This window comes from Tachysurus vachellii, chromosome 20, assembly GCF_030014155.1.
Source record: "Tachysurus vachellii isolate PV-2020 chromosome 20, HZAU_Pvac_v1, whole genome shotgun sequence".
Classification (NCBI taxonomy): Eukaryota; Metazoa; Chordata; class Actinopteri; order Siluriformes; family Bagridae; genus Tachysurus; species Tachysurus vachellii.
The window spans coordinates 4,851,249-4,877,778 of NC_083479.1; the positions used below are offsets into that span (position 1 = coordinate 4,851,249).

The 26,530-nt window shown below is 38.2% G+C and overlaps 3 protein-coding genes across 4 annotated transcripts; 1 reads left to right on the forward strand and 2 right to left on the reverse strand.

Annotated features, from left to right (window-relative positions):
• Window positions 1–3,750: 3,750 nt before the first annotated feature.
• Window positions 3,751–9,811, reverse strand: pdxp (pyridoxal (pyridoxine, vitamin B6) phosphatase). Its single transcript, XM_060896278.1, has 2 exons — window positions 9,019–9,811; window positions 3,751–7,483 (listed from the first exon to the last, which is right to left on the reverse strand). Exons 1-2 carry the CDS (start codon window positions 9,599–9,601, stop codon window positions 7,158–7,160), a joined length of 909 nt encoding a protein of 302 aa, XP_060752261.1. The 5' UTR covers window positions 9,602–9,811; the 3' UTR covers window positions 3,751–7,157.
• Window positions 9,812–11,976: 2,165 nt separating this feature from the next.
• setd9 (SET domain containing 9) lies at window positions 11,977–16,082 on the forward strand. Its single transcript, XM_060896378.1, has 7 exons — window positions 11,977–12,119; window positions 12,224–12,558; window positions 13,257–13,380; window positions 13,483–13,598; window positions 14,177–14,282; window positions 14,370–14,504; window positions 15,924–16,082. Exons 1-6 carry the CDS (start codon window positions 12,025–12,027, stop codon window positions 14,461–14,463), a joined length of 870 nt encoding a protein of 289 aa, XP_060752361.1. The 5' UTR covers window positions 11,977–12,024; the 3' UTR covers window positions 14,464–14,504; window positions 15,924–16,082.
• An 808-nt stretch (window positions 16,083–16,890) lies between these two features.
• Window positions 16,891–26,254, reverse strand: mier3a (mesoderm induction early response 1, family member 3 a). Of its 2 annotated transcripts, none has more exons than XM_060896376.1 (13): window positions 26,175–26,254; window positions 25,269–25,293; window positions 24,754–24,899; window positions 24,550–24,681; window positions 23,933–24,053; window positions 22,225–22,298; window positions 21,851–21,920; window positions 21,551–21,693; window positions 21,382–21,463; window positions 21,204–21,298; window positions 20,495–20,622; window positions 20,208–20,353; window positions 16,891–18,206 (listed from the first exon to the last, which is right to left on the reverse strand). In XM_060896376.1, the coding sequence occupies exons 1-13, from the start codon at window positions 26,181–26,183 to the stop codon at window positions 17,809–17,811; spliced, it is 1,569 nt and encodes a 522-aa protein (XP_060752359.1). In that variant the 5' UTR covers window positions 26,184–26,254; the 3' UTR covers window positions 16,891–17,808. The 2 variants fall into 2 exon arrangements, with proteins under 2 accessions (XP_060752359.1, XP_060752360.1); XM_060896377.1 differs by lacking the exon at window positions 26,175–26,254 and adding an exon at window positions 25,858–26,146.
• Window positions 26,255–26,530: the final 276 nt, after the last annotated feature.

The window sequence follows — 26,530 nt, forward strand, 5'->3', positions numbered from 1 at the left end:
ATATTAAATAGTTAATATTTGGAAAATTACAAGTTGGACGGATGAATAAAAAGAATAAACAGCCGCAAATTTGTATAAATTCGCCTGTATGTGTCCACTGTGTCCCCCTACTGGTCACATTGAGTATTACAGTACATGAGATCGGAGGTCCGGAGACGTCTCTATACTTCTCTGTTCATATAAAACTAAAACAGACAGCATTTATCTTCCTTTATAAAGATACACAGCCAGTGATTTCTGTGCCAGGAAGGGCATCAAGAAAAGGTGTAGAACACAGTAGTGAGATCAGATCTGCTGTGTGGGTTAGAGACTGTAGCAGTCAGGAAAAGACATGAGGCAGAGATGAGAAGGTTGTGGAGGTGAGGAGGTTGAGGTTCTCTTTAGGTGTAACGAGGATAGACAAGATTAGGGACGAGGACATCAGAGGGACAGCTCAGGTTGGGGTTTTGGGGACAAGGCCAGAGAGGCTAGATTGTTATGGTTATGTTGGCAGAAGGATGTTGGAGATGGAGCTGCCAGGTAAGAGGTCAACTGGATGTGTTAAATGAGGACATGAAGGTAATTGGTGTGAAAGTAGAGGATGATGAGGATAGAGTTAGGTGGAAACAGATGATTCACTGTGGTGCCCCCTAGTGGGAAAAGCCCAAAGTAGAAGATATAAAAGATAAAGTTAGATTCTCCTCAAAAGTTCTTTTAATTCATGCATTCATTCATTCATCTTCTACCGCTTATCCGAACTACCTCAGGTCACGGGGAGCCTGTGCCTATCTCAGGCGTCATCGGGCATCAAGGCAGGATACACCCTGGACGGAGTGCCAACCCATCGCAGGGCACACGCGCACACTCATTCACTCATGCAATCACACACTAGGGACAATTTTTCCAGAGATGCCAATCAACCTACCATGCATGTCTTTGGACCGGGGGAGGAAACCGGAGCACCCGGAGGAAACCCCCGAGGCACAGGGAGAACATGCAAACTCCACACACACAAGGTGGAGGCGGGAATCGAACCCCGACCCTGGAGGTGTGAGGCGAACGTGCTAACCACTAAGCCACCGTGCCCCCAGTTCTTTTAATTAAACATTTTAATTAAAGTTCACTTAGTTATCTGAGGACAATTCTTCTGTACTTTAAGTCTTGGAAGTTATATATAAATCTATATAATTCAGGGCTCTCAAGTAGTCACTCATTTCAGTCTTTTGTCACGCACTCTCGCCATACAATTTATCATATATTTAATATGCTGCAGCGCCCAAAATGTATCTGTCTGCACTGCTCTCTCTATGGAACCAGGCAGGAATCAAGCGCGTCTCCCCTGGAGTTCTTAGTCAAGCCTGACACTTATCAGCCAATCAAAAAAAGAGGCTACACAATAGCCAATCAGAAAATAGCACTATTGTATATGGGAAAGATTTAACGCAACAACCAATGAAAAAAAGCAGATCCTGGAATTGTTCAGCATCACCCTCGTTCACCCACAGAGAAAACCACTGGAGCTGCGAGCAACACTTTGAGCACAGAGTAAGTCATGATCTCCTGTTGTAATGTTACAACAAATTCACAACTTGTTTGACACAAACAATGACATTTTGAGTGCTGTTAGAGAATGTTTCCCAGATAATCAGCATCTGTTTTTCATGAGTGCCTGTAACTTAGCCAACAGTTTTACAGCCTGTTCACTGACAACACCTGCTCAGAACAAATACTCTAGGCCAGTGGTTCTCAAACTGGGGGCCCTGAGATGGTGACAGGGTGCCCCGGTTCACTGACAACACCTGCTCAGAACAAGTAGTCCATACATATATATATATATATATATATATATATATATATATATATATATATACACACCATCTCAGGGCCCCCAGTTTGAGAACCACTGGCCTAGAGTATTTGTTATATATGTTATATATATATTGGGGGGGCGTAAAAGTTTGAGAACCACTGGTCTAGGCCATGTCATATTTACGTTATCACACGATGATGACTGATATTTTCGATGGTCGGTTTGAATAAAACCTCAACACGAAACAGCTTGTCTCTGGACGGGACATAAAAATGGCTGGGCTGGAGCCGAACTGTTTTAAATGGGAGCCAACATTACAAATGATAAAGGAGTCCAAAAAGACAACAAACACTTAGAATAAACAACACCAGTCATAATCTCTCTCTCTCTGTCTGTTTGTCTGTCTGTCTGTCTCTCTCTCTCTCTCACACACACACACACACACACACACACACACACACACACACACACACACACACACACATATTAATAAATGGAAAATGAATAAATACTTTGTATTTGGTTAAATTGTATTCAGTGATACTTACCAAACACAACAACACCCCCATTGTTGTGTTTGGGTGGGGGGTTGGAGATGTCACTCTTGCCTGTTTTCAAAACTTGAGAGCATTGATATAATATATAAAGCAGCAGTTTACTTAGTAACTAAGTTTTTTTTTTTATCAAGTTTTATTTAAATAAAGTGCAACTTTTGAAGGTCCTCGAAACGTTTTAACAGCTGATATTAAGTTAAATCATTGTTTTTATATGAAATGTAATTTTTTTCTTAGCTGAAATTGATTTTTGGTTTAAAGCAGCTATTTTGTTCTGCATGAAAACATCATTTAATCTCTCCAAGTTAGACAGGCCATGTTAGCTTAGTGGTTAGAGGCTAATCGAAAGTAGCATTAGCAAAGAAAACAGGCTAAATCTTTCCATTCCCAGTAAATTGAAGCTATCGTTATTATTACTGTGTTGAAAAGGTAAATTTATTTCAATTGTATGTTTTAGTGAAACTGGTTGTTGTGTCACCCTCTGCTGGAACCTAGTTACTAATGTGAAATATAGACGTGGCGTGTTGTAAGGGACACTTTATCTGTGTATCTTTAACAGGCTTGTCATATTTTAACAAAAAACAACTTTTATGTTAACATTTTTGTGAACCTAAACCGTTGCTTTACCTGCAGTTGTGTGTAAAGTTGGTTTCTGTTAAAATATGACACACCTGTTAAAAATGCACAGATAAAGTGTCCTTTACAACACACCATGTCTATGTTCCACATTAGTAACTCTACAGGGTGTAATTTCCAGCTCACTATGAATACACTTCAAATATAATCACTGAAATCCATATTAATCAAAATAATAGTACTTTCACATTCATATGTGAAAAACATTTTCCGGTTTGCGTACTTCTGTTTATTTTTCCACATTTACACCTTTCTAAAATGCAGAGAAAGCAAATGGTCACAAAAATTATGTTTCCCTCATGCAAGGATTTGTGAACAATCAGAGCTGAAAATGTCTGCACAGATCCTCACTTATAAAACCTACTGGAAATAGTAGACTATCCAGATACCTCTGGGATACTTATTTCAACATACTACAATTTGGGACACGCTAATTCCGAACTCGGATACTATTTAGGACGGCTAGTCGGTGAATTAGGATGCCAGGTGATTCTCAGTTATATCAAGATGTTGAATGATGAGGACACTTGGAACAAACACAAATTACTCAAAGTATGTATTGGAGTAATGTATTCATTTTGTAAAATATTGCTAAAGATTTTGCAAAATTTAAGAAAAAGCCCTCAGCTGAATGGAGCCACCGTCAGCAAACAAATATTTTTGCTTTATAAAATATATAATATAAATATATTATCATGTTAAACTGTATAATTGTATTACATTCCTAACATAGCTTTACTAGAACATTTCATATCACAGAAACAAAGAGCATTTCAATATGAGGGAACTGTTTTATTAGGAAAGGCAATTATAACCACCACAAACATGTACTAGCAGAAATGCCAAACCAGGTCACAGCATGTATACGTTATTCTCACAGCAGTGTTTGGCATTAAATAAATTCATTACTTTATATTTATTTAAAAAAATTATATTCAGTCAGGTACAGAATGCCAAGTGTAGCTAAAGACATTTGGACACAGTCACGCAAGCTCTAGATTAGTCACACAAGTCCAGGTAAGAACCAAACACTGATCACTAATTATTAGAATATAATAAACAGCAATACAGGTATTTCATAGCCACTTCATCCACTCATTACTGATGCCAAAACCTAAACATTCAGTAGGTTTATAATGTAGGTTCACATGAAAATAAAACATTTCATCAAATTGGATGTAAGAGTTTTTTAAAAATTAAATACGAGGCTATTTTGTCAAAGGTCACTTTTCATGAAAAGCTGTAAGATTATGATTCTAAAAAAATGACAAATCTATAGGAAATGAGATTTACATGTAAGTTGATATAAAAAAAAGAGAGGGAGAGAGAACGTTAACACTTAAGTTACACTAATAAATATTAAATTCCAAACGGCAGCTTTAGAAGGCTCTAGAATAACTTTCAGAGAACATGTCGAATGCGACGAGGCAAACACCACACCACACAGGAAGAGCTGCTAGAAAAGTGAATACAACAATAGAAATCAACACTGAGAGAAATGTCAAGTCCAGTTACATGTTACGTGTTGGTTAAACTGGCACAAGAGCTCATGAAAACACAGCTGCTACCACTGCAGAACCCCAGACACACACAGAACATGTACTGAGCACTGGATAAAACCCGGGATACAACATAAGTGACAATCAGTTTAGGTTTGAACTTGACTGGTTACTGTAAGTCATTTTGTATGACAAAAATGTAGAACAATGAGAAAAAGTCTGTTTTATTTTGTGTCCGCAACTGAAGCTACGGAGATGCTACACAGCATATTTAGATATCATGTAAAGAATAAAACACCACAGGATGAAGTGACTAACACGGTGATAACAGCACATGCTGTAGAGTTTTATTTTTCTTTTGCCTATGCAATTTGCCAATCTAAAAATTTTCATACTTAGCGAATATAAAAACAAATTAGTTCCTGTCATTCCTTACGTTATAGCAGCTAGAAAATGTCATCCTGTCACCAGCATCCTGTAATAAGCGAAAACAAAAAACAAACAAAAACATGCAGGTTGTCATGGTAGATTATGCCAGACTACAAAACTTTACTTCTGACCATTACATAGCACTGACACTGGAGACTCCTTACAAAATTGCTAAATCAAGCATCTCCTTAAGGAAAATGTTACCATATCATCAAATACCATATATGGCGCTTCACAATACAAACTACAGGCCTGTATTATGATTTCATGTAGTCGTTACTACGGAAACAGCAATGCAGTAGAAACTACTTTCGGAGCCATCCTTCGACACCTACTGACCAATCAGAATGGAGAATTTTATGTCAGCGTTGGATTAAATGATTTCACCACACAACCAGTCTTGGTATAATATAGTACAATACAACAGTCTCGCTACAGTACATTCTCCAACTCTCAACATTTCAGTCATTTTTTATAGATTTCACAGGAAAATTCCAGGTATATCGTACACAATTGGTAAGTTATTATCAAAAAGATATTTCCTTTTTTCTTTGGGCGTGTATGGCATGCCGTTTCATCATCGCCCAAAAGAGTTTCTTCATTAAATGGAATTACTTTTGTCATGCTTTCGGATAATTACAGCAGGGGTGATGCGCTTTTGCATGACTGTCTGCAGAATGTCTAGAAAACACTGAAAGGGATAGTTTAGATAAAACTAAAACTTTTCCGCAAACCCAGATGGAGCCGATCAGCCTGCTTTTTAAAAGAAAAATCTACAAACAAACAAACAAACAAACAAATAAATAAATATCAAGTAGCAGAATCTTTTTTTTAATCACAAAGTGGCTCATGGAGGATTCTAGCTGATTTGATTATTTCTTTCTTTCTTTTTTAACCTGGACATACGTCATTACCGACCCATTGTTTGGCTCAGAAATTCTTTACAAATAATTTGCACAATACTTAATAATCAAGAATTTGAGGGGTTGAAACACACAGCAGGAAAAGTCATAGGTATTTGTATGAGGTAGTTGGTTTCCTACGAACGTAAAAGACTAACAAAAATGCAGTCCAGTCAGTTCAGTTCATAAATGTTCTTTAGTGACACTGTCTATAGATACTGTAGTGTCGACTTAACTTTCAAAACACCACCGCTTTATAAATTAAAAGTGTGCATATCTAACAAGGGTTGCCAGATCATGTCAAAGTTGAAGCATATTTATTAGTATTTATGTTCCAGTAACAAATAACAAATAACAAACCTGCCAATCTTCAATGTCTTCTCTTGTTCCTCTTTTTTCCTCGTTTTGTTAACATGAAATAAAATCCAACGAAGTATGTTTGACTTTTAGTTTAGTTAATAGTTGAATAGTTACTTGTTAAGGATATTTGATCTTTGACAGAGACATTTCAGACGAAAGTCGCCAAATCCAAGGTTGGACACAAATATTAATCAAACAGCAGAAATTTGGTGAGAAAAAGTCAGTCATCTAAAAATATCAGTTTCTAAAGGACAGGCAATTTTATGAATGGACTTGTTTTATCAATGATCCAAAGACTGAACATCTTCTGCTACAGGTTTTGGGCTTTGATTAAATTATTCTCATTATTAATCTTCAGGAGCTGGCAGGTCTAAAAAAAAACCTCGTGCTTTTAATATTGCTATTAGATCTGATATAATTCCATTTGGATGTAACCAACCAGAATTTTTCAAGTTGTGTAGTCAACAGGTGTGGTTTAATCCTAGACTGTAGAAGTGGCAGTATAATCAAACACCCCTCATTTCTATGTAACCACTTCCTTTACATGTATATGCATAGAATTGAAAATATCTAAATTTTATATCTGCTAGTGATATAAGCAGTTGAAAAAAAAATCAAGTCCGGACTAAGCTTCTCTTATTTCATGGTTTCATTTTCCTCACAAAATAAAGAAGCAAACTCCAGGAAACATTAATCATGATCAACAACATCTGGGGTAAGGAAACATTTTTTTTGCCTTTTTGTTTGGCTAAGCTACTCCTTTCAAAATGTGCTCATTATTCATTCAAGTACTTTAACCACATGGCCCCCATGTCATCAAATACAGCGATGATAAACTGAGAACTCCAGCTATGATGACACGTACGTATAATTGTACACCATGAACAACAGCACTGAACATACAGTAATAACTGTTTTGGGTACCAGGCAAAAGCTGTGCACTCTGGGGTTTATTACGGAGTTCAGAAGCACTCCTGTCCTTTCTTTCCTACTCCTCCAAAGCCTCCAAGAAATCTGCGATGCTCTCCACCACATAATCAGGCACAAAGTCCTTCTTCTCAGGCTCATCACTGTCCTTGTAAACCTGCGCTTGCTCGAAGGTTGAGACGCCCGTTAGTGTGAGCACAGTAGAAAGGCCACAGTTAACACCAAAAACGATGTCAGTCTCTAAGCGGTCACCCACCATCAAAGAGCTCTCTGGGTCTAAATCAAACTGACTCGCGATGCACTCGAACATGAAACGGCTCGGTTTGCCGATCACTGTGGCCTTTCTGCGGCTGGCGGTTTCCAAAGCCGCAGTGAGACTCCCAGAACCTGTAAATGGAGGAAATGGAGTCAGTGTTCCACAGATGTGCTTAACCCTGGAGTGATGTTTATTCAAGCAGCCCTATTGTCATTGTTAAGTTTCCTTCCACAAACATTTTCAGATTAGAACCAAACAAAGGGTAATATGATTTAAACGAAAAAAAAAAACAGGGCAGGATTTTATGCAAAAATAATTAAAGTCGAGAAAATCGATCGGTATAAACTGTATCTTCTACCTTTTAATATTTCCTGAGAGTTGACTTTTTATTCTAATTCTAATACATTTATCGTTCTATTGTAATAATGTTACCCTGCTCACTGCTATTAAATTTGAAAGTTAAAATTTATATGAAAGCATAATTCTCCAGGAGTTTACTGTCTGTCCAGATAAGAATAATGCCAGGTTTGTTTAACATGACACAGTTTCAGTCATATTTAGCACAAATATAGGAAGTGTGACACTGCAGGCGCTGCTAGTAGATGCAGAGCAGACCGTCAGTGGATAAAACTGAGATAAATGTAAGGCCTGACAGCAGGGGATAAACAGATAGATGGGATAAACAGATAGATACAAATGGGATGGGATAAACAGATAGATACAAATCTAGAACCGATCATTGAATATCTTCATTATTAAACCTTCATTCCCTTGCTTGTCATTAGTGCCAAAGCACAGCATGCAATTTTCCTCACTGTAAAAGTATCTGGCTGTGCTGGGTGCTTACGGCATTATCTTTTATTAACAGACTAACATGGGGTGGAGTGAAGGGCCATTGGGGTTTGTCTGTAAAAGGTAGTAAACACAACGTAAAACACAGACAAGCATGCGGTCATCCAGAGGCGCCACTAAGGGGGGAAAAGTTAGGACGATTCTAAGGGTCCACGCACTTTTGGGGCTCCCAGAGGCTTGTATGTTTATTGCGAAATGGGTGTGGTGGGGGGCCCAGTCTCCCAGTGGTCATCTTAGGCACCTATTCCTTGCACTGATTATTATTATTATTATTTTTTATAATTATCTATATATTTTACAGAATGACTGCAAGTTTATGTGAAATGTCCTGAGAATCACTCAATGCTACAGTGGAAACAAGGTTATTGACTGTATTAGACCATGGGGAATGTGTTGGGTTAATTAAAGGGAAAATGTGTTTTTTATTTATTTTATTTTTTTGTTTTTGTCTAAATTAGATAGACTTCTGAGCTTTCTGATTAATTGCATTTAGTTTAACTGTCAGTTTTGGTGATGTTGGTGTTTCCATTAATAAACTACACTAAAATTGGTTCCAATCCATCTACACAATTTGCAGTTCCTTATAGGTAAAGGACTTTTTGGGCAACCTTTAAAGAAAGTGTTGAAAAGTGATGTACTATAAATGTTTATATAGCTACTCTTGCATCTACCATAGTAAAGGTTATAATGCATTATAGTTTATAATAAGGGCCAAACTGTCCATAAGGATTACTCAGGACTGGTTTAATGGACTGGTTCTTGGTTTGTAACTGGTGCAGTATTGATGATGAGATCCATCATGAACACTTGTTACCTGGTGTGATTCTTCCTCCACGCAGAGGATGCCAAGGGTCAGGGTCAGTGGCCAAAAACAAACACTCAGAGTCTTGCAGGTAACAGCAGGCTTTGGCCAGCTTCATGAAGCTGAATTTCTCGTCGTAGCCCACAAGCACTGCGCGCACGTCCGGGTCCAGTGCGCAGTTAGAGATGTTGACGTCCGGTGCGTCTTCTTCGTCCTCAATCACGGTGATCCCGGCATCCCGCAGCTCGGTGTGCACGCCGGGGCATCCGATGGCAAACACCTTTCCGGTGAAGGAGACGACGTCGCGCAGGTACGCAGCCGAACAGTACGCTGAGCTAAAGATCTCGTTCTCGTCCACATCGGCGAACCCGAGCCGCGCGAACTTCTGCACGTAGCTCTGCCTCGGCCTGGTGCAGTTGTTGGTGACGAAGAACACACGCTTTCCGCGCTGCTTCAGCGCGCGCACCACCTCGGGAGCGCCCGCCATCGCCGTCTCTCCGTTCCAGATCACACCGTCGCAGTCGAACAGCACATTGTGTTTGGACTCGAGCAGCTCGTGCAGTTGAGCGCCGCAGATTTTCTGACAGCCTGCCATCCTGATCGATGCTTGCGGTAACGAGATCGCGTGCGATCCTATGATTGCGGGCCAAACCGATTGCGTCACCCGTCTGAATGCCGTCGCCGTCACAAGCAACCGGGGGGAGGGGGTAAAAAAATTTAACCGGGAAATAAACACCTTCACATCTAATTCTAATTAGGTCCGAGGTTCACAAAATTATCTCCATTTCTTCTGCGGTACAGAGTCTCGCGCTTGGGGGACGTGGTGTCACGGCGGAACCAATCAGATCCGTGCAACCGTTTGTCCCACCCCTTCACCCGGTGATCACCAATAGCACGCGACCTGAGTCAGTGACACTGGAATCAATTAGCGGAGTTTAAGCAACTCGTCCTTTTTAAATATTATTACAAATATCATTTATAATAAATTACAATGGAAATATGCAGTTTGCAGACTGTATCGAGATCTACAGCAGGATGTGGTGTTTATTTAAAGGCAAAACACTACAGGTACTTAAAAAAAAATAGGCATCACAATCTATCCAGCCATCAGCTTTTTAGATTTTTTTATTTGTTTTTTTTTTTTTTTACACTTACAAGTTATTTATGCATATGAGGGTTTGTCTAATTAAATATGCAGGCAGCAATAAACATGCACACGTTACGTTAATTAAAACCAAAAATCTGATGATTGTGTTTTGAATTTTTTAAGATGTATATATATATTATTATTATTATTATTACCCCGGGGGGGGGGCACGGTGGCTTAGTGGTTAGCACGTTTACCTCACACCTCCAGGGTTGGGGGTTCGATTCCCGCCTCCGCCTTGTGTGTATGGAGTTTGCATGTTCTCCCCGTGCCTCGGGGGTTTCCTCCGGGTACTCCGGTTTCCTCCCCCGGTCCAAAGACATGCATGGTAGGTTGATTGGCATCTCTGGAAAATTGTCCGTAGTGTGTGTGATTGTGTGAGTGAATGAGAGTGTGTGTGTGTGCCCTGCGATGGGTTGGCACTCCGTCCAGGGTGTATCCTGCCTTGATCCCAATGACGCCTGAGATAGGCACAGGCTCCCCGTGACCCAAGGTAGTTCAGATAAGAGATAGAAAATGAATGAATATATTACTCCATAAATATTTTTTCATTTTTATTTCTTTGAAAACACTATAATAATTTAAAGGAAGAGTTTGCACTGTTCTTGTTTTTTGTGTTTCGGTATAAAATTTAACGTGATTCCAACAATAATTAACGTTTCAGTGTAAATACTGTAACAAGCTACGAGAACGTTTCATGAATGTTCCACATACAGTTCTGGAGCTTCGGTTAATTTTCAGAATGGAGGCAAATTGGATCTCGATGACTAAACCTGCACGCACAAACACATTTCTAGGGTTTTTCACAGAATGGTGTGAAAAACAAAAAACATCTACTGTGTGGCAGCTCTGTGCATGGAAATGCCTTGTTGATGAGAAAGGTCAAAAAGCAGTGTAAGCTGGACACTAATATTATTATCGAGAATTTAAGCAACCATTGTATACATTAAAAAGAGTTCGCATTACCAAGATTGGCACTTAATAGCTACTGCACTATAAAAGTCAATTTCACCCATATATATATATATATATATATATATATATATATATATATATATATATATAGAGAGAGAGAGAGAGAGAGAGAGAGAGAGAGAGAGTGCAGTAGCTATTCTTGTTCTCAACCTTGATCCCTTGTCTTGCACATTGTAGAGTTTTCCTCCAGAGTTTACTCTAACTCTGATTAGTAGAATCGGGTGTTTAGAGCACACTAGCTTGGTGTGATTATAAGATGAATCAATTGTTTCTTGTATAATCAGGTTTCTCAGCAGAAGTGATATCCAGCAATATCCATCAATCTGTTTACATGCTGTTTTTGCACATTGTTTGTTTTATAGCTCTTTGCTGTCTCACATTTCAGTTGATTGCTGTTTTACACAATCCTTCACAATATCTCAGGTAACTGCTGATATAATACTGTGTTTATTCCAGTATATCTGCATGCGCAATATTGTTTGAACATACAGTATTTACACTGGTAGGCGCTGCTTCTGTTTATTGTCTTTTCTGTATTGTCTTGTAATTTTTTGTTTGCACTGTCTTTTGTCCTGCACTGTCTTTCTATTTTGTTTGTCTTGTCTTGCTCTGTTTGCACCAGGTTGCACAGTTGCACTTTATGTATCTAGGACTAACTTAGTCCTTAGCTCTGTCTTTGTTTTACGTAACACCATGGTCCTGGAGAAACGTTGTCTCATTTGACTGTGTACTGCAACAGCTATATATGGTTAAAATGACAATAAAAGCTACTTGACTTGACTTGAAGTGTGTGTGGCAGGATAAAGAGTGCAATGCTCTCCCGGCCGCTAGGTGGCGACAATGTCTCTACTCAATGCGTTTGTAATTCACAGAGCAGCAACTCTCAATGGCTTAGCATGAAGAATTTACTAAAAGTTCTGGAGGGGAAATGGAAACGTTACAGGCACAGATTCGTCCCTTGGATTGCTTTAAATCTTAGGAAAAACGAGAGGTATATTATTTCCTTCATTGTATACATCCTTTAACTTCTACTAGACATTTAGCATCAATGCATATAGCAGATTTGCTGTTAACACGTGTTATTCTGTTGTATAGGACCCTCCGTCAGGTGAAACAGCGGTCAGAAGACAAGCGGATGGACGATGAACAAGTCCTCGTGTCCCTTGTGAGACTTTTTACCGAGTTGCTTAGAAACGACGCGAGCAATCAAAGCGAACAGCTTCGCCTGTTAGCAGCGTCCTCTCGCCGTGAATACTACATTACCCACAATGCCGCAGTGCGCAGACCGGAAGCGACGCCTTGTGAGATTATGCTAAACACCTTTGGCTTCTGTGTGGAGAAAATGGCTAGCTCTCTGCCGGGGGCGGGAATTGGGGTGTTGGTTACCCAGGGACAGGTGCCCAAAGGTGTACCTGTAGCCATGTATCCAGGTACCACTGACGTTGTGATGTCAAAAGTAACACAATAACACAAACATTGTCACCCAAAACACACATTTCTGAGAGTTTTTTCCCCTTCATATACAGCTCATAAGAGTTCATATCTAACTGTGTTTTTATTTCAGTAAATCCCTTCAGTATTAGACAATAGAAGACACTTAAAACTACAATTTTACACCGATACCTACAGTATACACTGACTGAAACCTACCTCAAATATTTTTTTAGATAAAATGAGAATAATGTAAAGCTGGATCTGTTTGTAAAGCCACAACATTGGGGTAATGAACATGATGTTCAACCCTACCTTGCCACCCAAAATTCAGACATCGATCTATCAACTTTTGGTACAGTTTCAAGAAACGAGAAATTAGTTATGAAGAGTAATTAGAAATACACTGCAGAGAAACTATATTTATGTAGAATGTGTTATATTTTGTGTTTAATATCTGACTAAAACCATGTTAAATGACTTTTGGTAATTTGGGACACGTTTTAATTTCATTCATGCTTTTAGTTCGATCCACAGTAATGCATATAAAACAGCATCATTAAACATGCTGGGGTTTTTTTTGTTTGTACGTGACATCAGATATCTGAGGGTTGTTTTTTTTTTCTTCAAATATATACTTAAATTTTTATTGAAATCCATGGTGCATGATTGTTGCAGTCTGTTTCCTTTTCCACAGGAACTATCTATCAGGCCGACGAACCCATTTTTTTCCAGTCCATTCGGAACCCATTTGTATTTCGATGCATCGATGCTGTTTTGATTGATGGAAATGATAAAGGACTCTCGAGGCTAGTGTTTCGGTAAGTCAAAACTCTATTAACATGATTACATCATAAAAATACAGAAGCTTAATCATTGCAGTCCATTCTACAATTGCGAGTCTGTGGCGTTTTGTACCGCAGGTCATGCAGTGGGCGGGACCGACTCGGCCCATTTTGTTTGAGTGACAACTCGTGGTTGACTCCCCACCCAGAAAACCCTCTGGCAGTGGGGCAGTATGTCAACAACTGCTCCAATGGCAGGTGTCTTATGGAATGTTAAGTAAAATAAGAAAGTGAAAAAAACCTGAACAGGAAAGAGTTTTAATGTAAATGGCAGGTAAATGTTTGGTTTAGCCGAAAGTGAAATTTATACAATATTTACTCCAAAGATTTCTGTTGCTTATTTCTGTAGTTCATCAAAGCAATCTTATCTCATGCACTGTATTTGTTGTTTGTTGGATCCACCTTTCAGGCCAGTATTTCTACGTCTTCATATATAACCTTCTACCCTGATACACTTTAAATATGCTTATGTTCAAATATTAGTGTTTAGCAATTCTAGTGCTGTACTTATGTTATTCAAGGTCATATTAATAACACATCCACCACAGAAGTATGTAGCTTAGCTAGTTAGATCTACGATGACTGGCACGATTATGCTGATGGTTGCACTGGCATCAAAGCTGAAGCTTTGGAAGCTGATCTGTTTGTGCAGAGTGCACAGAATGAGTTTAGGAAGCTGGACAGAATAAAAAAGTGCTTATGCATTGCATTGTGTACTCAGGTGTTAGACACACTTCATTCTAACTCTCCCGTTCTCTTTTTTGATCACCAGAGAAGGCTGCCAACGTGTGCTATCAGGAATTTGATGTTCCAGAGGATTTTCCCATAGAACTTCGTCAGTATCTTCCTAATGTTAATTACAGGCATAATGTACAAAGGCAAGTCTTAAAATTGAACTTGATTTTAGTGCTGTTGAAACATCCGTCTTGTTCATCACCACTAATTCTGATCTGGTTCTCTCACAGGAGTTTGCGCTGTGTCGTTCTAGTGTCATTAAGAGAGATTAACAGCGGTGAAGAACTTTTCTCCAATTACTACACCATAGTGCACGATTCCTGATATGATCATCACTTTTCAATGATTGTAAAAAAATTATACATGTATGTATTTTAAATATGCTGTTTTTGTCCTTTTATATAAAATCATTATGCAAGAATATAACTTTACACACTCACCAAGATGCCCAGAAGTAGGCAAATTGGACACACACATTATAGTGTAACAACTAATAACTTAAGTCAGTTATGCTTTATAATATACAGTAAAGCCTAGATATCACATGCAAGCAAATGTCATTTTGAACTAGTTAATTGAGGACTGTTTAATTACCCAACATTTCTCCCCGTAAGAACTGTTTTAGTATTAGTATTAGATAACTATCCAAGTTAGATTAGTTTTTTCAGGCAGAAAAAAATACAGAAATATAGCATCATGTGCAGTGGGACATCACATGTACAGGCAAGTGGTCTGTTTTTTGTTACACTGGGATTTTTGTTTCTTTTTCTTACACCAACAGCATCTTTTTTACTTGCGCTCCATCTTGTAGAATGAGGTGTGTTTACCTTTCTTCAAGTCACTGAAGTGCAAAGTATCTTCAGGGTCAGCATTATTATTATTTTTGTCCTTTCCCCAACATTGAACTAGACCATCAGCATAGACTACAATTAAGTCAATGATACCAATGTCAAGTTGAAAAGAAAGTCAAGAGCATGTTTTTGTAGTATTTCCAGAACTTTATTTCTGGAAGTGTTTGCCAGTTATTTAAGTATAACGTAAAATACAAAATACAAACCAAAAAAAAAAAAAAAGTGTCTATGTACAAACATTATGAATGATAAAATTTCCATTTGAATAATAATTGCTGTTTGATTGTCTATTTAACACTAGAATTTCTTTACACCAAAATAAGTGTTAAATAATTTTTTTACTGTAATGCTTATTGTATTTTCCCCAGCACAGAGTCAACATATGAAAAAAATTAACATCTACTAAACATAACATTATTCTGATAAAGGAGGGTCTCTAAATTTACAATAAATTTGTATGCCTCTGGAAGCAAACAACCATCACTACGATTACAACATTTTTTAAGCTAGAACTTTCATACAAACTTTGGACAGGAATAAGTTACTTCAACACAATTTCCTAAAGCTTTGTTTAATCCTTGGAGGGACAGGAGAAATTAATTGCACAACCTACAGGACTTTTTTTTTTAAGTGTATTAAATAATGGCATCAATGCACATCCTTCAAGTATCTAAAGAAAAACAAACAAAATGGAGAATTCTGGCCTCAAGTACAGGATGAGTGTTACAGACCATACTCAAATCTTTCTCTCTTAAAAATGCTCAAAGACTTTAGTCTAGAAAACATCCACCACTCAGAGAGGCCATTGTTTCTGCAAGTGTTTTTTCCAGGTAGATTGAACATGCAAGGTTTCTGAATGAGTAATGAACGTTAAGGCAAAACTGCAAACTAGGGTCGTGCCTTAACCAGCAAAACATTCTCTCTCTTTTTCAGACGAGTTCAGCAAACCCCTAAGACGTAGTAATACTGTACATTCAACTACTTCACTAATCCCGGTGAAGACAGCACAGGCAGCTACTGGCTGCGCCTGCACACAGACCACTGCTGTATCACTGATGTACTGATCCTCAAGCACACTACACCCACTTGCAGTGTAAGTGAATAAATAAATAAATAACTTCTTAAGCAAATCTCTTGTAAAGCAAATCCGACAGAAAAAAAAATAGATATATTTGTATATTATATATAATCGGCTAAACGGTAAAGCAAGTAAAGGCATTTCTGTGGAATACTCAAGTTACAGACTCAAAAGCACAGAATTTTCAAGTTTAAGTCTGTTTGCCAAGGAAGAGAATGTGGGAAGGTTTTTACATCCGCATCTGTACATATTTACAAATTATTGCCATGTGAGAGTACGCAGGAGTTCAGGAACAAAGAAAAACCAGACTGAGGTAAACACGCATGATCCTGTGTGCATGAGACATGAAGGGCAGAGCTTACAACAAGCTCACTGAATGAGGGTAGACGTTCTATCGATATGTGGCTTGAAAGATTATATTTAAAGACTATTGGTTTGTTCAAATAATTTAGAACCATGTGCAGTTTGAAAGTACTGTAATAAATGCATAGATCAATTTAGCATGATCGCTCTGTGGATCATTTAGATATCTAGTATAGTAGTACGACCTTCCACTTCTTCAGGGAAAGAAAGAAAAAAGATCCTGGCAGTGACCAGGATAACCCGGGGCCACACGACGTACTTAATATAAATATATACATAATTGAGTACAGGGATGAGCGAATCAATACAAAAACAAACAAAACAAACATTCAAAAATAACACTAGCAACTACTGCTAAATATTCCCATGCAAATACGCAGTCACTCATGGCAACAGAACACACCGAAAACACAAAAAGGACATGTGCCAGCAAATTTCACAAATTCAAATGAGTACAGCTAAATCTAAAGCCTTCAGGTTTAGTGATCAATGTGCAGTCCAATGGTGTTTAAAGCAAATAAATACCCCCCCCAAAGTGATAAACCACTACAAAACAGAATGCAAAACGTAGCATATAAACAAAATGATAAAATGTATCACAAACTGTGGAAGTTTTCCTTCTGTCTGACCAATGAAAAGATCCACAAGTACTCAAATATGGTGGGAGAAATGATAACTACTGATCACTGACATGTACAAAGAATAGTTACAGCTGTAATAAAGCTCGATTGACAGGATATAAAAAGGAGCATTTAAAGGAACTGTAACGTGTATTTCTCAAAATGGAGTGTCTGACACCTTAATCGCAGGGCCACCTGAATGCATTTCATGAACATTCGTTGGTAACTGCAGCTCAGAAGTGCTCCTTCAAGAGGCACAGTGGCTCCACTTATAAAAAGTCTTTTGCTCCAAATAAAACCATTTTGAAACATTTGAGTCTTCACACAAAAGCTACATGACAAGGCTTAGGTACTGCTCGGCGCCTCTCATTAAAACGCGCCACGGCCAATAGCTAGAAAGGGACTCGGGTGGGGGAGGTTTCTGCATTTTCTTGTGGGGACAACTGGCGTTAAAAGTTTTGACTTCACGGGTTCAATTTCCACAGTATTCGGACAGGACATGTGACACTTTCCAAAATATTACGGACTGAAAATAAATGGCTGTTATTAACTCTTGAGAACTCAAGATTAAGGTCTGTACAATAAGACATCACTGATGTCATAGTAAAAAAGGATTCTGTACATATCTACACAAATGTACATAAAAAAATGTAAAAAAAAAAAAAAAAAAAAAGAAAAGAAAAAAACAAAACAAAACAGGAATATAATTTCCAGTGACCGGCTATGTACATGGTCCATAGTGGAGTGAGGCATTTTTTCACTCTGACTGCAGCGCTGTGTGCTGATGTAGCGTGTGGCTTGCCATGTAACTGCCTGAGTCACTGAAGTCAGTAACGGAGACGGCCATTTTGGTGCTGGTGAAGTCCACGGCCATGCTGCGCTCGTTGAGGAAGGGCTCAGGCAAGCCCATCTTTAGCCTCTTAGCAGGGGGCCTCTCGCAATCCTCACCGCACACATTCAGCTGCCCAAGCTCAGAATGGTAGAAACCAGCATCCAGGAGGTTAAGGCAGTCTCCATCACCGTTGCTGGAAAATCCGAGTGGCTCACTGTGGCTCAAGGAAGCACGGTGGAGGCCATCGAGTGGTGAGAAACTATATGAGTCCAGGCAGCCCACGTCGCTGGGATTGCACACTGACGCCACACTGCTGGTTAGTGCTGTAGGATACATGATCTAGGTCAAGAACCCACCTCTATATACACAACTATAACTCGCTCATAAGAGGTTAGTCAATTTGATACACTGATTAACTAATGCCCATCTTTACATACTACCAGACATTCAAAATAATCAAATTAAATTAAAAAAGAAAGTGTGTGTGTATGGGCATACCGAACTGAAGATAATCATTAGATAATCATGCGTACATAAGATATATTAATTAAAAATTAGCATTTTGATTTTTCAGATTAGTTTAGTCTTTCACAGTTGTATGGAAAGGTTTAGGAACCCCTGACAATTTCCAGGATTTTCATTTATAAATATTTGGGTGTTTGGATCAGCAATTTCACTTTGATCTATCAAATAACAGAAGGACACAGTAATATTTCAGTAGTGAAATGAGGTTTATTGGATTAACAGAAAATGTGCAATATGCATCAAAACCAAATTAGACAGGTGCATAAATTTGGGCACCCCAACAGAAAAATCACATCAATATTCAGTAGAGCCTCTCTATAACAGCCTCTAGACACTTCCTGTAGCCTGTAATGAGTGTCTGGATGAATGTATTTTGGACCATTCCTCCTTACAAAACATCTCCAGTTCAGTTAGGTTTGATGGGTGCCGAGCATGGACAGCCCGCTTCAAATCACCCCACAGATGTTCAATGATCTTCAGGTCTGGGGACTGGGATGGCCATTCCAGAACATTGTACTTGTTCCTCTGCATGAATGCCCGAGTAGATTTTGAGCAGAGTTTTCGGTCGTTGTCTTGTTGAAATATCCAACTCCCGCATACCTTCAACTTTGTGACTGATTCCTCAACATTATCCTCAAGAATCTGCTGATATTGAGTGGAATCCATGCGACCCTCAACTTTAACCAGATTCCCAGTACCGGCACTGGCCACACAGCCCCACAGCATGATGGAACCTCCACCAAATTTTACTGTGGGTAGCAAGTGTTTTTCTTGGAATGCTGTGTTTTTTTTGCTGCCATGCATAACACCCTTTGTCATGACCAAATAACTCAATCTTTGTTTCATCACTCCACAGCACCTTATTCCAAAATGAAGCTGGCTTTGTATACCTCAAGTGACTCCGTTTGTGGCATGTGTGCAGAAAAGGCTTCTTTCGCATCACTCTCCCGTACAGCTTCACCTTGTGCAAAGTGCACTGAATTGTTGAACGATGCACAGTGACACTATCTGCAGCAAGTTGATGTTGTAGGTCTTTGTAGGTGGTCTGTGGGTTGTTTTTGACCGCTCTCACAATCCTTCGCCTTTGCCTCTCCAATATTTTACGTGGCCTGCCACTTCTGGCATTAACAAGAACTGTGCCTGTGGTCTTCCATTTCCTCACTATGTTCCTCACAGTGGACACTGACAGCTTATATCTCTGTGATAACGTTTTATAGCCTTCCCCTAAACCATAATGTTGAACAATCTTTGTTTTCAGGTCATTTGAGAGCTGTTTTCAGGCCTCCATGTTGCCACTCTTCAGAGGAGAGTCAAAGAGAACAACAACTTGCAATTGGCCACCTTAAATGACTTTTCTCATGATTGGATGCACCTGTCTATGAAGTTCAAGGATTAATGAGCTCACCAAACCAATTGTGTGTTCCAATTAATCAGTACTAAGTAGTTTCAGGTATTCAAATCACCAAAATGTCCAAAAAAAGGGCAATTCGTAATTTGGTTTTGATGCATATTGCGCGTTTTCTGTTAATCCAATAAACCTCATTTCACTACTGAAATATTACTGTGTCCTTCTGTTATTTGATAGATCAATGTGAAATTGCTGATCCAAACACCCAAATATTTATAAATGAAAATCCTGTAAATTGTCAGGGGTTCCTAAACTTTTGCATACGACTGTATATGCACTTGTCAAAAGAACCTGTGCACACAATTTTAGTAGATGTAGCCCATAAGGGGGAGTGCAGTACGTATCTTTGTTTATAAAGCAGTGGGTTTTGAGGAAAAAGGCATGAACTCACCGGAGAGGTCACTGGCAGTGATGGAATTGAGGATATTAAGCTGTTGGTCGGCTGAGGTCTCTATCCTGCCGCTACTGCTAGAGCAGACAGAGCCTGAGCTATCCACCAGTCCCTCTGCTTCATCCACCAGTCGATCCATTAGGTCCCTGCAGGGCCAGAAAACAAAAGGCATCGACACGTCAGCTTTTACAAACTCCACAATATGGAGACTTCCAAACATTTATCTAGATAGACAGAGCGAGCTTTTTCCATGGTTTCACATCAGAATGAAGATAGGAGAAACTCACGTTACACCAGGGTAGCTGCTGAACTTCTTTTTTCCAAACCGGTTTTGTTGGACAAAGAAGTCAAAGCGTTCAGACTTTTTCCACATGTAGTAAAACGCAACACATTCTGCCACAGTCCTTGTGTGGACCTTGAGGACAAAACAATTAAAGACCAGTAAGGAGCAGTTCAAGTGTTAGGGACTTAAATTGTCCTGAAACATGCCTAATGGCCTGTCCAAATTAAACATACAAAAAAAGTTTTAAAAAGTTTTTGTTTTTTGTAAAGTATAAATGCAGCCAAAAAAAAAAAAAACATCCATTGGATCTGACAGACAGGTTTCAGGAGTGAACTCTAGCATTTCCTGCACTATACTAATCTGAATCTGATGCTTAAAGTGTAATTCTTCCTGGGTAAGGTTTACATTTTATAAAATTGTCAGCAACAGCAAAGGCCAAATCCACTGAGCAAGATAGTGTAAATGTTTTTATAGGCCAAACTGTACTACAATTTCCTAACAAACATTTAATTATTTTAATAAAATAATTTGATAATTTGTTTAAATAATTAGTTAAAGGGTCACAGTAGTGAGTCTCTTTACACCTATAAGTGCTCTTAAAAAGATTAAAACCTAACTAGATTTTAAGAAATGCCACAGTAAATGTGTTAGTATTCAGTTTTGTAAATGAAGCCTATCATTTAAAAACTCAGTAGAGTGAAAGTCTGTCTTACTTTGTGTTTCTGAATAAGGTGAAAATTCTTCTCATACAAAAGAAGCGCGTGTTCAAAGTTCCTGCACTCTTCTTCAGTCCATGGGAACATTTCATCTGAAAGAACACACGTGTTAGGTCCATTCTGCCCCTGTACCATACCCACCCGCTGATAGTTAACAGTACACGGGCATACATACCCTTTGATGACTTTTCTTTGCTGCGATAACTTTCAAGCGCTTCATGGATATTGTAGTTGCATTTTAGAAGCTCGTACAAAGCCTGCAGGAAATAATGGAATTACTTTTAATCTGAAGCGCAAACAGGTTCATCCAAAGAATCAACAAATACCAAAAAATTAGAGGATACCTGTTCGTTGTCTTTAACTAGACCTTTTCGATCCCTAAAAGCACCATCGCCACAGGAAAAGTTGGCATCAAGCAAAAACTCTTTCACTTTTGACTCTGGTAGTACGTCGGGCTTCCACAGTAACTGATCTTCATTCTCGTAAACTGGAGATTTAAAAAAATATCATGATAAATTCATCAGAAATGCTCAATACTCTTGGTTTTATGTGCAGTTCCACATTTTAAGCATGACCTCATGATACTACAGATTTCTAATCCCACTCTAATGTCAAACTGTTCACAAACATTCATGAATACTTACCCTTTTCATCTTCACTATAATGGGTAAGGGGGGGAATTTCAGCTTGATACAGAGATCCAACCATTATTTCCTGTTAAAATAAGAACATTTTAAACATACTACTTATAACAGGCATACTTGTTACAATTAGGCAAGTAATTTCTGTTTAGAAACAAACACTTAACATCCAACATACAAAGTTTTCAAATTTGGAAGCATTGACGCTTCTAGCGCCATCCTATATGTTCCACATGCATGTTACAGATAAAACATTTTAAAGCATTGTTCAAAACTATGCTGTGTCTAGTAGTAGGTGAAGCCTAAATCAGCTTTGCTTTGGAAATAAAGGCAACAACATTGCTGTAACAGAACTTTTTTTTTCAGCCAGGATTTACCTTTCGAGAGTCCTCTGTATTCAGACCGTCCTCCTCGCCTTCAGACTCTTTATCTCCGTCATAAATAGTGTTGGCTGTAGAAGCAAAAAAAATGACTAGATTACTAGAATTATATTACTCGGTTATTTTTCTAGGCTGCTATTCAGAAATCTGCATTGGATTTCAAAGTTCTCCCCATTCCCTTTTTTTATATTTACACCTACTATTTTCTTATATTTTAATTTTCCCCCATACTTTTAAAACTGAATAATGGAGACATTTGAATACAGTTAATCTTGACACTTGTTGGGCCTGACATTTTTTTTTTTTACAACAAAAACACATCTATCCTTGTCAGCTGCAAATGTAAACATGGCCCAACCAAACGCGCTTTAAAATTTGGACTCTAGAAGCATTACTTTAAATTCAACTACTGTTAAGCCAAACGTTTCATACACATTTAACAGGCTTTACTTACACCCTCGCAGGGATCGAGTGAATAATTAAATAGACTTTAGCGATTTAATTAGAAAATCTTTTCATTAAAGAACAGTAACAGATCATCTCTTTAATTTTCAAAGGACAGCCTTAACTATTTATGATTGACATATCAAATATTATAGACAAATATAAAAATAGGATTACATAGCAAACATAGCCGTATAGAAGGAAATCGAATTATGGCTAATTATGTTGTGCATGCAGGTTAGCTACACTAAACCCAACGCAAAACCATAAAATTATGGCAGGATTTTGAATAATAATGTGTTCATAATTTGGTTGAAAACAGGAAACGTTATATAGACTAGGGCCACGACATCTCAGGCTACATCTGTGTTGTAGTTGAGTCAGACTATCTTACTATTGGATAATAAATCTTGCTGGCACAAATACAGTACATATCTCATCAGATTTAACTTACCCACGTTTTGCCTTCAAAAACAATTTGTTGAATTTATGAAGCAAGTTTCTGAATTTCTGAAAATTCTACCCTCACATTACACTGAATTTTGTACTTTGCAAAAAAAAAAAAAAATAAAAAGAAGAAGAAGAAAAAAGATTTCCATTAGCCATTAAGCCAGAGTTTAACTTGCTATGTGCAGCATGGTTCACATACACACCTGCATACCTTTCGTACAGTTATTAGCTAATAGATACACATCAGTGCAAAGACTTCCATCAGGTACACGTCTAAAATTTGACATGCAGCTAAAAAGATAAACAGATGAACTAACAGTCGTCACATAATCATGTCTTTCTTAAACCAAATCTCAAAGAGTAGTTTTGAATGTGGTTTAGAAGTAATTACTAACCTAAATACAGGAGACAGATTTTTCCCTCTGTAGAATTGACCACTACATGCATTTAATTTTTACCTAAGCAAATAGCTATAATATGTAAACCAGCTAAAACTTAAAAACAAAAATAGTACACAAGTATGGGATTTAACATGAAGTTTCCACTTCAACTTGAAACAACAAATAAAATACAGCACATCTATACCTACCTGTACCTAGGGTATAATTGTCTGTACTGAGCAGTGTGGCTATGGAACAGTGACGAAACTGGCAATTTATTTATTTTTCCATTTTTACACGTGTATTTTATTGGTAATCTCATCTTGTTGTCTCTGTGTACTGGAAGTGTATGACAAACAAATTCCTTGTATGCACAAGCATACTTGGCAATAAAGCTCTTTCTGATTATGATTCGCAAAGACAAGACTTACAGCGAAGAGTTCTAGGAAAGAAATCTGTGGTTTCATGCGAAGTCACTGACGGTGTGAGGTCATCAGCAGAAGACTGGGTTTCTTCATCATCTCCAGACAGCAGATCTTTAGCAATCTCCTCCTGTTCAAGGAATACAGAAATTGCACATTGTAGCTAGAGCAATAAAATATGGACCATATAGAATATATATATCTCAAACTGGTAAAGCTGTGATATCTTACATGAAGACACCCCAACAACTGTAGTTTGATACAATGCAAAGACTAATATTGCGATAACGATCAACAATGAGTCTCATTTATTAAGACGGATACACAGATTTATCAGATATTACTGAACAAAGATTTCTACAAGAAATTTGGTATTCATGAATATACTGTAATTTCAGAAAACCATTCAGATCCTATTCATGCTCAAGTGTGCATGCAAATGTGCATATAAAGACAAACGTAAATTCAAATTCAAAATTTTAGCTTCAAAAATCAGCTTCCAATTAATTCACAATCAGTTACTGCACTTGTGTATACTGATTACGCTGTCCAGTTTAAACAGTAAAATATTAATTTTAAGCAATAAAAGCAAAGATTAGCACAACAAAAAACATTTTCTAACTTACCTTGTCTAACGTCATGTCTGGTAACTCGTCTGTCAGTTCGACTGAAGAGCTGTCCGCACTCGACCCGACCGTGCTGACTGATGATTCGTACCTATACAAAGCAAGCAGCTCTTCCAATGGCATGTTCCCCTCCTGTTGAATATGGTTTTGTTAAATCGGGCTCAGCATACATGGTAATGATGAAAATAACCAAATCAGCTCTACCTTCTCCAGATCCGCTATCTCCGAACTCCCATTTGACTCCCCTTCTCGCATCTCCTCTTCCTCTAAAGTGTGCTCATCATCGTAGTCATGGACCAACATGTCCGCTGTTGGGTCAAAATCGTGATCTTCCGATGACAAAGAGCCAACTGACAAAACAAGACGACTGCTTAGATAATAATAAAATAAAACTCGGTCTGCATTTAGCTGTCTTAATGGTGTCCAAAACATTGGAGGCTCATTTCAATAATCATATCAAAAAGTGCTTCAACAAACCAATGACAGAAACAAATCATGGGCTATTTCATTTTTAACAAGATTACCTCTTCCATATTAAAACTTTTCATATAATAAACCAGATTTTCAACCTTATATTAGTTCCTTTACAAAAAATCCAACAGGTATCAATGTGATCACTTTACATTGAAAAAATGACAAAGTAACTTTACGGTAAAAGAAATCAAAAAGTTGAACGGGAGCAAAATAATTTAGATGAATATAATAAACTGAAAGTTTACCTGGGCTTGTACTTCCCAAGGAAGCCTGGAAGACCAAAAATAGGGAAAAAGTTAGATTATATTATATACTTTATGTGACAAGTATATCCCTATACACGAGGTAATTTAGCTCATGTTGTCTTTTGAGACATCTGATATTTATTTAATAGCACAAACAAACCCATCAGGTTGTGCTGAGTGGATGGCGGGCATTTACTTATAACCCAAGTTACATCTCATGACTCTTCGCTTAAAAAACTACCTTCCAAGTTCTCTGTACAGTTATGTTTACAAATTGAGAATATTTAGTGTCCTAAACCGTTGTAATACATAAATCTATCTAGTATCGACGTACTATTACATAATTAAGATGAAAACGATTTTGCCATCTGATGTCGTCACTTTGCTGAGTTAATCCAGCTAGCAGACTAGCGCTCGGTAAAAAAAAAAAAAAAGAAACACTACACTATTTATTCGTAAAACAATTTCCAAAACAAACTCTACAGGAAAGACGTTTACAGGAAATAATTCGTTTGTTTTAATAACACCGTTTCGTGCGTAAATACACAATAGTACAGAATCAATTAAATGATGAAGCGACCACGGCTACCGTTTAACAGACGAAGAAGCATCACTATCGTATAGCTGAGTTAGCGAGCTAGCTAGCCGCTAAATGGCTGCCTTTAGCTAGCTAGCTAGCTAGCTAGCAAAGCTGACGCCGAACACCGACGCTCGGCCTAAAACCCCGATCAGCGTTCAGTCGTACTTAAAGCGTCAAAACCCGTCATTTTTCTAACAAAAGCAGCATTTCGTACACATAAGATGTTCGTTTTAATAATAATATAAGAAAAGTTCGATACACCGGTCAATGAGTCGAGAAATGAACGTTAAACAAACGTAGCCTAGCCCATCTTTTTCCAATCTTACCTCCGCCATATTGGTACCTTTCAGATACTAAACGGGCTTTTTACACCGGAGTCCGTATTGACGCAACGCACCAATAGAATAAGCGTATTCGTCTGCTCGCTGGTTATTGGTTGAAAGCTTTTAAACGCACGGCGGTTCACGGTTTCAGAATCAGGTTCAGAATCAGATTCAGAATCAGTTTTATAATCTGTTGTGTTTTTTATGGTGCTCTTGGTACATACACATTATACATATTTTAGTATTCACTACAACCCTACCTTTAATTTACCTGTACCGTCCTGCCTCACCACAGCTGAATAACAGTTACTTTATGCATCAGTATCAGTTACTTATGTGGTAAAGTTTAATCCCCACTA

Bases quoted from the DNA above. Each gene is read 5' to 3' on its own strand.
- setd9 (XM_060896378.1), top strand. From the start codon at position 12,025: ATGAAGAATTTACTAAAAGTTCTGGAGGGGAAATGGAAACGTTACAGG. The intron at 12,120-12,223 runs GTATATTATTTC...TCTGTTGTATAG, and splicing joins AATCTTAGGAAAAACGAGAG to GACCCTCCGTCAGGTGAAAC. The intron at 12,559-13,256 runs GTACCACTGACG...CCTTTTCCACAG, and splicing joins ACCTGTAGCCATGTATCCAG to GAACTATCTATCAGGCCGAC.
- pdxp (XM_060896278.1), bottom strand. From the start codon at position 9,601: ATGGCAGGCTGTCAGAAAATCTGCGGCGCTCAACTGCACGAGCTGCTC. The intron at 7,484-9,018 runs GTAACAAGTGTT...CTCCATTTACAG, and splicing joins TGGAGGAAGAATCACACCAG to GTTCTGGGAGTCTCACTGCG.
- mier3a (XM_060896376.1), bottom strand. The intron at 21,694-21,850 runs GTAAGTATTCAT...TTAAATCTCCAG, and splicing joins TTATAGTGAAGATGAAAAGG to TTTACGAGAATGAAGATCAG. The intron at 20,354-20,494 runs GTGAGTTTCTCC...CTGGCCCTGCAG, and splicing joins AGCAGCTACCCTGGTGTAAC to GGACCTAATGGATCGACTGG.